Consider the following 11627-nt stretch of genomic DNA (forward strand, 5'->3'; position numbering starts at 1 on the left):
AGCCTTAAAATAAAATCTTACCCATCATCATTACATACTTTTTCTTTTAAGAGCAGAGCTGGTTCTAGACTTTTTGCTGCCTGAGGCAAACTTGTGAGAATGCGTCAAACCCCCCCCCCCCCCATCCCCCCCCCCCCCCACACCCACACACACACACACACCTTTTTTTGTAATGACTGCACAGCACCCGACTATTTACTCTGCTTCATTTAATGTTCTCACATGACATGCTGCAGCTCAACTCAATAGCACACTGGCTGGCTGTGAGTCTATGACAAACTGCACACCCTCAGCCACTCCATTCCTCCTCAGTCAGGACAGCAGGGCCACCTCCTCCCTTCTGCTGTGCAAGTCAAATGAAACACTGCTGCTCTCCAGCTTCCCCCCCCCACCCCCCCTCACTCACTGTCAAACTCCTCACACGGCAAAACAAACTGCATTTCTCCAATGATGACCTTTTCATCTAGCTCTCCTCTCACCTTTCCTCCGACTCTGACTGCATGCTGTTAGTGTACACACACAGTACAAACATGCTGCCTCTGCAATCTCTGCACCTGATGTAAATGTGTCACTTGCTACATGAGAGAACCGGCCCTGTCTAAGAGCTTGGCTGTGCAGTGCTATCTGGGTCCTGTCTGTGTTGTGACACCACTCAGGGAGTCACACACAATTCGTCTCCTGGCTGCGTGCCTGCTGTGGTCTCTCCTCTTCCCAAATCTTTTTATTAAAAACTTGCACACATAATACTCTCCTCCTCCCATCAACCCAGTGCAGTTTGGGGAAGCGAGGAGGAGACATGGGGGGCGGAGCTGAGCTGGTGGTGGACAGCAAGGAAACAGGAACTAGAAACCACCAGCTCAGGGAGGCGGGACAAGAAGGACAGAGCCTGGAGAGTGCAGTGTGATGTGACCAGCCCAGGGTAATGTAAACAAACGTCACACAACACAAGTACACATGCTGCACCCATCGACCACGACTTGTGGGTTTCCGAGTGATGTATGACGCATGTATACACCCACTTTCCACTATAGCTGGAATCAAAATACCGCAGGGGCCAAAAAACATGTTCGCTATAACCGAAATTCTATTGTATCCGGGTTTACTACAACAGGTGTTACTCCCATATACTTAAATAGCTCCCAACTGTCCCTCTTTTGGAGGAAGCCGGGACAGTCCCTCTTTGGGAGCCCTGTCTCTCTGTCCCTCTTTCCTCCCCATTTGTTCCTCTTTCAGGACTTTGTCCCTCTTTCTATGTAAATATATGTATTTCCCTACTGAAAAATATGTTTAATTGCCTTTAAACTTTATTCCCATCTTTTAAATTGATATATTTCTTATATAAATGTTGATATGAAGGAAAATGCACCAGGATAGAAAGGACCAGTGTGGTTTGAATTATAAAACAACATATTTTTCTTAGGAAATCTTTATGGTTTGTGTGACTAGGGGTGTGCCATGGTCATGGTTAGGGATGTGGCTTAAAGCAGATCTGAGATGAAAAACAAACTATAACAAGTAACTTGTCTATATATCTTATCTAAAGTTTAGCTAGTTTACACAAATCTGTTGCAAATCTAGCTGCAAGCAGCTTTAATAGAATATGATTATTTCTTCCTGTGATACAATAACAGCAACCATGTTGTTTGTAAACATTACAGAGAGGCAGGCTTATCTGCATCTTGAGCTAAAAAGCTAATCCTCCCTACTCTTTCCTCCTCCTCTCTGCCTCTGAAATCTCTGGCTACTAATACCTCCCCCTCCTCCTGCCCAGACTTAGCTCCCATGAGCCCTTGCTACTGTCTGAAAGTGCCTTTGAAAACCTGTGGGCGTGGCTTGTTTAGTTTATAGGGAATTGGAGTATTAAAATAAAAACAAAAACGTATTTTGCTTGAGGAATGCCCTATAAACAATAGGAAAGGAACACAATTATGCAATAAGTAAAAGCTTATCTCAGATCCACTTTAAATGTCCCTCTTTCTCGTCTCAAAAAGTTGGGAGGTATGTACTTATAATGGTGCTGGACCAGGAGGATTACTATATATCAGAGTTTATTATAGTGAGATTACACTGTATACGAAATATGCACTGAACACCATCAGTCATTCTTGGATAGATGAAGCAATTTACAGTAATGTGTTTAAAGAGAACTAGAAGTGAGAAGTATATGGAAGTTGCCATATTTATTTATTTTTAAATAATACCAGTTGCCTGGCTGTCCAGTTGATCCTCTGCCTCTAATACTTTTAGCCAATGACCCTGAACAAGCATGACGATCAGGTGTTTCTGACTGACATCTGACTGAATTAGTCACATGTTTGTTTCAGGTGTTGTGATATTCAGACACTACTGCAGACAAAGATCAGCAGGACTGCCAGGCACCTGGTTTTGTTTAACCACTTTGTCCTCCTTGACGTATAAAAACGTCAAGGAGGACATGCGTGCTCCCGCGGCCGATCGCGCACGTGTACGCGCACTCCCGGCCGTGGATTCATTAGCCCAGGAATCAATGTATCGGGCTATGGTGCCCGATCACTGATTCCTCTGCCCCGCTGAAAAAGCGACAGCTTCTCTCAGAAGCTACGCTTTTCCTGACGCTATGTCCCTCTAAGCGTACATTGTACGCTTAGAGTGACGTCATGTAAACAAACTCAAGATTGCCATCTTGTGGCCAAAAAGTAAAACTACATCTAAAAGTAAAAAAACATTACAATACACAAATATTTCCCCAAATAAAACACTATTTATATCCCACCCTCCCAAAAATACCCACATAAAATGTTTAATAAAAAAAAACAAAAAACATTACTATGAAAAAAAAAAAACATAAATATTTACCTAAGGGTCTAAACTTTTTAAATATCTATAAGATATTATTATGAATATTATTATATTAAGATGAAATATTTCTCTATATTTTTTTTTTATAAGCTTGTAAATAGTGATGGATGCAAAACGGAAAAAATGCTCTTTTATTTCCAAATAAAATATTGTTGCGATACATTGTGATAGGGACATAATTTAAACGGTGAAATAACCGTGACAAATGGGCAAATACAATACGTGGGTTTTAATTATGGAGGCATGTATTATTTTAAAACTATAATGGCCGAAAACTGACAAATAATGAATTTTTTCATTTTTTTTTCTTATTCTTACTGTTAAAATGCATTTACAGTAAGGTAGCTTTTAGCAAAATGTACCCCCCAAAGAAAGCCTAATTGGTGGCGGAAAAAACAAGATATAGATCAGTTCATTGTGATAAGTAGTGATAAAGTTATAGGCTAATGAATGGGAGGTGAACATTGCTCGGATGCAAGTGAAAACGACTGAGAGCTTAAGTGGTTAAAGGCAAATACATATGGCAGCTTCCATATCCTATAGGTTCCCTTAAAGAGATTCTGTAAGATCAAAAAGTTCCCCTGGGGGGGTACTCACCTTGGGAGGGGGAAGCTTCAGGGTTCCAATGAGGCTTTTGAAGCCATCCTCTGTCCCACGGGGGCTCGCTGCAGCCCTCCGAAAAGCCGCCCAACAGACTTGACAGCCTGTTCAATATTTACCTTTGCAGACTCCAGCGGGGGCGCTGTTGCGGCTTTCGGCTTCGAAGTCAGCTGAAATACCCGATCTCAGTCAGGTCTGCTCTACTGCGCAGGCGCCGGACACTTGCGCCTGCACAGTAGAGCAGCGATCGGGTATTTCCGCCTACTTCGGAGCCAACAGCTGCCACAGCTCCTGCGCAGGAGTCAGGAAGATAAATATTTACATCCCCGCTGTTCGGAGGGCTGCAGCGAGACCCCCGAAGGACAGAGGATGGCGTGGGAAGCCTCCCCCACCCAAGGTGAGTACCCCTCAGGGGAACTTTTTGACGTTACAGGTTTTTTTTAAAACTATGCCTGTGCAGTTTCCAAAGGTGTCCACTTATGATCCCATCTTTTTTTGTCCAATCTTACCACTCCTATGCAATATGAGGAACAGCCTAAATTATATATTTAATATATTCACTCAGATTACCCTTCTACTGCATAGATTTGGTAAGATTGGACAAAAAAAGATTGTATCATTAGTGGCCACCATTAGAGGGCAGATACCCTGCCAGCGAGATGTGCCATAAGTGACCACTTATCAGAGCTACTAATAGACTGTTATAGTCTGGGGTTCGCTAGACAATGGCAGAGCCAGATCATCCGCAAGGCAAACCTAGGCAGCTGCCTAGGGCCTGTAGAGAGTCTAGGGGCCTGGTGGATGCTAACGCCACCAAATCTTACTACAAAAGCCAGGTGACCATCAGCGGTGGGCAGAAACTGCTATCTTGCCTAAGGCCCCATTTTATCTTCAACCTTTTCTGGCCAATGGAGGATGCGGAGTGTATCTGACTGACATGCTATGCATGACTACCAGGCACTGCGTTTCCTCTCTCTCGTTGCCTGCATGATACCAGACTGAATAATGGACAATTACTGGCTTCTGACGCACTCAGCATCACTGACCACAGACAAGCGTTCTGACCAGATGCTCTGGTTTTCCTGATTGTAAATTCCTTTCCTTCCAACTTTTTGAAAAAGGGTCATTTTTTGATACCAAGAAGAAAAAAAGCAAATGAATGTTGGCCTCTAATTGCCACCAGTTGTGACTCCCAGCCCTGACAGGAAAATAAAAAGGAAGAAAGCGCTTGCTCTGGCTTGAAAACCTGTAGTAAAGAAGAAAAAAATACAATTATAAGGCATGTTTCACACATGACATTATTTGTGTGCAAATTGCGCTTTTGCGAATTTACATTTGTCGCATATCTAATGCAAGTCAGTGGCATCACATTGGACATGCGTTGTGTGAATTTTCGCATTCCAATTTTCTGCAGAAGAAACGGCCTACATGCTTGCTTCTTCTACACAATGGACATGCACGTCGCATATAATTAAGAATGTGAAAATTTGAAAGTGAATTTTAGTTGATTATATATAATGTAATTTACATTAACTTCCTTGGTGTGCATGGGAACATCGGAATGCGAAAATTTGCATAAAAACACAGCTTAGGAGTCTTTTAGTTAATCAATTGGCCAAAAATGATACTGTATAAAGAGAGGTGGCCCTGTTATTCCTTTTATGTTGTCCCCCTTCATAGGCTAAATGAGGCCTGCAGTATCTGTGAAGGGAATTGCTGGCAGGAAGCCACTTGTGTGCACTAAAATGCCTCCCTTCAGGACCAGCCCAAGCAGGATACAGCCCCAGGGGAACACATTTTAGGTGGGCGGGTCTGCCGGTCATCTCGAAATCCATCACTGCGCGTTTGGTTGCTCCCTTTCTGTCTGCAGAAATCAATAGCATTGATTGATTTAATCTGGAAAATATTTCAAATTATGATCGGACAGCCATATTGTGGCATCGATCTCCAGCAGATTTAATCATATTGATCGAATCTGATGGATAAAATTGATAAGTGTATGAGCACCTTATTCCCTGCAGATAACATGAACATCTTTGGCCAAAAGATTGTAAGCCTGCCCACCAACGCCAAGGTAGACTCCTCTCGGACAGGTCCTACACTACACTACGCTACCCTACTCTAATAGATGCTAGTCATCTTTTACCTCGTGTGTTTTTTTTTTTTTTAGTACAAAGTATTTGTATATTCTATTCTGGGGCATGATTAGCTGTGCGCCTTTACTGTGTCTCTGTGATGTTCCATGTCTGAAATATTCCCTCTGGGAAGATCAGATTACTAAAAAAAAGAAGGGACTTCACAGAGACAAAATTAAGTAGCTAATTATGATTAATAGTATAATAGCATGTTAACTTTGTTTGATGTCCCATTTCTCAGGCATTCCCACTTCCCCCTGCAGGCTAGCAGAAAATGGGAATATCTGCAGAATGGGACTTCACAGACACTAAACAAAGGTAACCATGCTTCAGAGGAGAACATACAAATACTGTTATCTAACACTACATCTCCCAACCTGTATGCCCTACCCTATCACTACAGTCACTGTCAGTCTGTCTAACCCTTCATCTCCTAACCTGTATGCCCTACCCTATCACTACAGTCACTGTGAGTCTGTCTATCCCAACATCTCCTAACCTGTATGCCGTACCCTATCACTACAGTCACTGTCAGTCTGTCTAACCCTTTATCTCCTAACCTGTATGCCCTACCCTATCACTACAGTCACTGTGAGTCTGTCTATCCCTACATCACCTAACCTGTATGCTCTGCCCTATCACTGCAGTTAGTCAGTGAGTGTGTGTCTGTGTGCGTCACTCTACTTCAGTCAGGGTATGTCATTCAGTCGGTGTAAGTCTGTATGCCTGGCTGTGTGAAGGTGGGCAATCATCATTAGACATTTGTCATAATTTAGACATTTGTTGTATGGAAAAATTGATTAAAACAAAAATCTATTAAAAATTAGGTCATTATTAAATAATTTTTGATCAATATATCAATCAAACATTAGCTTGATTACTCAGTTCTTTAGTTCTTGATTACCCAGGGGGCGCAGGGGTCACCCGCCAGTTTGTGCAGGGTGGTACTCAGATAAAGGATCAATATTAGGGGGATATCGATCGTTTATCTGATCTTCAAAAAATCTAATAGTGTATGCCCAGCTTCATTGTGAACCCTGATTTGTCATTTAGTCAGTCTGTCAGTGCAAACCTAATACACATTATTTATTATTATTATTATTATTTTTTTTTTTTTTTTTGCATTTGTAACATTTTGTATTTTTTTTTGTTCTTTTTTTTAGGGGGGGGGGGGGGGGGGGTGTCTTTTTTTTGCATTATTTTTTTACATTTTGTATTTTTTTTTTTTGGGGGGGGGGGCTACAACAACAACAACAACAAAGTAAAGAAGAAAGTTATTGCCCTGAGTGAAGGATAATACTCACCTAGCATATTTATTAGATACTCACCTAGTCTTGTTTTTTTTAGATACTTACTTAGACTATTTTATAGATACTCACCTGGTTTTGTTTTTTTAGATACTTACCCAGACTGTTTTATAGATACTCACCTAGTTTTTTTTTTTTTTTTTAGATACTCACCCAGACTGTTTTATAGATACTCACCTAGCTTTGTTTTTTTTAGATACTTACCCAGACTGTTTTATAGATACTCACCTAGTTTTTTTTTTTTTTTAGATACTTACCCGGACTGTTTTATAGATACTCACCTAGTTTTGTTTTTTAAGATACTTACCCAGACTGTTTTATAGATACTCACCTAGTCTTGTTTTTTTAGATACTTACCCAGACTGTTTTATAGATACTCACCTAGTTTTGTTTTTTTAGATACTTACCCAGACTGTTTTATAGATACTCACCTAGTTTTGTTTTTTAAGATACTTACCCAGACTGTTTTATAGATACTCACCTAGTCTTGTTTTTTTAGATACTTACCCAGACTATTTTATAGATACTCACCTAGTTTTGTTTTTTTTTTTAGATACTCACCCGGACTGTTTTATAGATTCTCACCTAGTTTTTTTTTTTTTTTTTTAGATACTTACCCAGACTGTTTTATAGATACTCACCTAGCTTTGTTTTTTTTAGATACTTACCCAGACTGTTTTATAGATACTCACCTAGTTTTTTTTTTTTTTAGATACTTACCCAGACTGTTTTATAGATACTCACCTAGCTTTGTTTTTTTAGATACTTACCCAGACTGTTTTATAGATACTCACCTAGCTTTGTTTTTTTTAGATACTTACCCAGACTGTTTTATAGATACTCACCTAGTTTTTTGTTTTTTTTTTAGATACTTACCCAGACTGTTTTATAGATACTCACCTAGTTTTTTGGTTTTTTTTTTAGATACTTACCCAGACTGTTTTATAGATACTCACCTAGTTTTTTGGGTTTTTTTTAGATACTTACCCAGACTGTTTTATAGATACTCACCTAGCTTTGGTTGTTTTAGATACTTACCCAGACTGTTTTATAGATACTCACCTTGCTTTGGTTTTTTTTAGATACTTACCCAGACTGTTTTATAGATACTCACAAAGCTTTGTTTTTAGATACTAACCCAGCCTGTTTATTAGGCTGCTTGTAGAGGGGTGTTTAAGCTGAGCTGGATGTTTCAGCGTGGAGACAGAGGCGATTAGGATGTTGGAGTGGAGCGGATAGATGTTTGCAGCATGGAACAGAAGGTATGGCTTGGGTCGGGTGGACAATCCTTCTTACATGTAAATTATCACTAACCCAGGATGATGCCATTAAAAACTATTTTTATTCATTTATACATTTGATGGTATAGAAAAAAAATGAATCCCCCCCCCCCAAAAAAAAAAAATCTATTAAAAATTAGGGCATTAGCAAATGAATTCCACCTGCCGGTTAATTATTAAGCAGCCAGTTCATTAATAAGTGGCTAGTGGCTTTCATTTGCTAGCATGGCATCTCATTCCTGAGTTAGTAAAGATTAACATGTTAGGAGAATAGTCAGCTACTACTTACGTGACCGGTGACTGTATCATTGCAGAGATGCTGGTGTTGCAGGTGATGGGAGGCAAGCAATGCAATGGAGAATCCACTTTAGCTTCAGGGCTTCCATTTAAAAGGTTTCACTGAAGGTTGTCCTGCTGGTTTGTAATCCTTGGGAAATTCAGTTATCTTCCTGTTGGTGAAGCACTGCAGCAGATGTGGTCTCATAAGTTGCTTGTTGTACACACACTCCGGGTTCCCATCTGCTGCCAGCAGCTCGTAGGCATTTGCAATGCAATGGATGACGCAGTCTTTGTTGGTGCTTGATTGTTGGTCCACCGCCAGATACTCCATGTTTTTTGTTGGGTTCTTCATGTAGTATTTGTAGCTGTCTTTTATCTGCCTGATGGCCATACTTCCAAAAGCCATGGCCTTGTAGCTGTCTGCAACCACCACCTTTGTACCTTCACATGCGGTGACAAATCCATGCTGATGTTGGCAATCCACGTGGAACTGAACAGTGGGCACTGTTCTGGGTCTGACCGAAAAGCACACTGCTCTGATGCAAGGAAGACCAGTCGCATCCTGGAACTGTTGTCTCAAGAGTTTCACAGCTGCCTCTAACACTCTGCAGTGGAGCATCCCTGTGCCTTGGAGACCCATCTTGTCCTCCATGGTCAGCCGCAGGTCTGGCAGCCAGGGCTTTGGACCCCTCTGTCTTCTTTTCTTCGCCCTCTGCTTCCCTGTTGTGGCCTGGCTGCTGACAGCCGGCCCTCCTCTGCTCCTCTTCTTCCCCCTCCTCCTCGGTGATCCCTGCCCATGGCTTGGGCCTGGTCCAGTCATCATGATGTCCTATTCAGCCCTCTTGTCAGGTTTTTCTTCTTCCAAAAGCCTTTTTTTTCTTCTAAGATATAAATTCAGCTGGAGACTCGCAAATTGCTGCAGTTTCCAATGGCATTTAACTGACTAATGACTTCCAACTGCCATCTTCGGCAGTTGAGCTCATGCCATCTTCAGCAGTTGAGCTCATGCCAGTGGTCTCATGCAGGCATATTTTGAATCCTGGTCAGTTGGGAGCCATGAGGATGATCTCATGCAGGCATTTTTTTTATCCTGGTCAGTTGGGAGATGGCTCATATGTCCAAATACTACTAATTCCTTACGTTTTCTCTACTGTTTACAAATTATGAACATTTTTATCCACTTTTGTTAATAACTATATTATAATTTTGGATATAATTGTAATTAATGTATATTAGAAAACATTAGCTGTTATCTTGATTTATGGCAGGTGCACACTTAGCAGAAACACTAGCGATGCGGAAAAATGCTGTGTTTTTGCTCCTAATGGAAGTCTATGGGCCGCAGGAAAAAACGCATATAAAAAACGCATATGCATTTTCTAACAACGCCTTTTTAAAAATACATGTTTTGTTGCATAATATTAAAAAACGCATCAAAAATGCACATAATGAAAGTCAATGGAAACACAATGGTATGCATTTTTCATGCGTTTTCAATGCGTTTTATATGCGTTGAAAACGCATATGCGTTTTGTATATGCGAAACGCAAATTCATTAAAACACACACAAACCGCTTGAAAAACACATCGGCAGTAAAAAAAAAAAAAGCGCTAACTCAAACGCACCAAAAATGCAGTAAAAAACCCACACGTGACGTAAACACGTGACCTTTCTAGTTATGTTATGTGTGCATCCAGCCTATGGGCTAGTGCACACCAGAGCGGTTCTGGAGCGTTTTTTAAAACGCTTGCAGGGGGAGAACCACCTGGCTGATGAAAGTGAATGGGCTGGTGCACACCAGAGCGGTTTGTTTTTTCCCCAAACGCAAACTCGGGGGCTGCAGCATTTTTCGGATTTCTGAGGCATTTCTGCCTCAATGTTAAAGTATAGGAAAGTGGAAAACCGCTCTGAAAAACGCTAGATCAGAGCGGTTCTCCAGGAGTTTTTTTTACAGTAGCTGTTCAGTAACAGCTTTACTGTAACAATATTTGTAATCTGCTACACAAAAAAGCTCCAAAAAATGCTAGGCATGTTTAGAAAAACTCTCTAAACATGCCTAGAATCAGTCTGAAAATCTGCTTCAAAAACCTCTAGCGTTTTGCAGACCTCCTAGAGCAGTGATGGCTAACTTTGGCACTCCAGCTGTGGTGGAACTACAAGTCCCATGAGGCATTGCAATACTCTGAAAGCTCTAAGCATAAGGGTGCGTTTCCACTAACGCGAATTCGCATGCGTTCCCCGCATGCAAATTCGCATAACCAAAAAAAGTGAATGAGCCTGTGTCCACTTGTCAGGAAAACGGAGCGTTTTCTTGTGCAGGAAAAATCTGCTCAGCAGAGTCATCCGAATTCGGACACCGCACACATGCATGCGATTCGCATACAATGTATTTAATAGGGAATTCGCATGGTGTTTTTTCATGCGAATTTTCATGCGAATTCGCATACGATTTCGCATGGAATCAATGAAAAAGCACACAGGCACTGACATGGTTAAATTCGCACACAGCGCCATCCATGCGAAATCGTTTGCGAATTCGCGGTAAAATTCGCATACAACCGCATGCGATTTCGCTCCTGCATGCGAATTCGTCCGCGGAGAATCCGCGGCGATTTCCCACCGCACTAGTGGAAACGCACCCTCACTCGGGTAGGCAGAGGCATGATGGGATTTGTAGTTTTGTCACAGCTGGAGTGCCAAGGTTAGCCATCACTGTGCTAGAGGTTTTTCGTGTGCACTGGCCCTTAAGGTGGACCCAAATTAAAAATACAAGATTTCAGAAATAAAATCTATTTTCTAAATTATAATAATAAATAGCAGCTTTTTTCAGCTGCATGATGACAAATATAAAATATTTTACATTTATTGGAGGAACCCCTCCCTTCCTTTCATATTGCCGGCAAATAATCCGGCAAACTGGTGAAGTAAGTGGTGTCTGGCAATGGAGGAATTGCTAATGGCTGCCCCCAGTGTAACCCTAGTTATGATAAAGAGAAGGGTGAAAAGCATGCACTGAAATGTTCATAGGTTTGAAGGAGTGTTTATTTATCTTTGTATGTGTCAGAGTGCTGCAACTAAATATTTTTAATTAAAAAAAAGGTTTGGCTTGGGTCCGCTTAAGGCCTCTTGCACACTGCAAGTGATTTAGATTCAGATTCCGCTTTTTAATCAGTTTTTACATCCGATT

General features: G+C 41.2%; 1 protein-coding gene across 3 annotated transcripts; it reads right to left on the bottom strand.

Moving 5' to 3' along the window:
* Positions 1–7108: 7108 nt before the first annotated feature.
* On the bottom strand, positions 7109–9492 carry LOC137518229 (uncharacterized). 3 transcript variants are annotated; one of them, XM_068235793.1, is made up of 2 exons: positions 7943–9492; positions 7109–7780 (listed from the first exon to the last, which is right to left on the bottom strand). In XM_068235793.1, the coding sequence occupies exon 1, from the start codon at positions 9260–9262 to the stop codon at positions 8534–8536; it is 729 nt and encodes a 242-aa protein (XP_068091894.1). In that variant the 5' UTR covers positions 9263–9492; the 3' UTR covers positions 7109–7780; positions 7943–8533. The 3 variants fall into 3 exon arrangements, with proteins under 3 accessions (XP_068091894.1, XP_068091896.1, XP_068091895.1); XM_068235795.1 differs by lacking the exon at positions 7109–7780 and adding an exon at positions 7796–7891; XM_068235794.1 differs by lacking the exon at positions 7109–7780 and adding an exon at positions 7817–7836.
* Positions 9493–11627: the final 2135 nt, after the last annotated feature.

This window comes from Hyperolius riggenbachi, chromosome 5 (genome assembly GCF_040937935.1).
Source record: "Hyperolius riggenbachi isolate aHypRig1 chromosome 5, aHypRig1.pri, whole genome shotgun sequence".
Taxonomy (NCBI): Eukaryota; Metazoa; Chordata; class Amphibia; order Anura; family Hyperoliidae; genus Hyperolius; species Hyperolius riggenbachi.

What these genes read in the sequence shown, in the direction of transcription:
- LOC137518229 (XM_068235793.1), bottom strand. Translation starts at nt 9,262, where the DNA reads ATGATGACTGGACCAGGCCCAAGCCATGGGCAGGGATCACCGAGGAGG.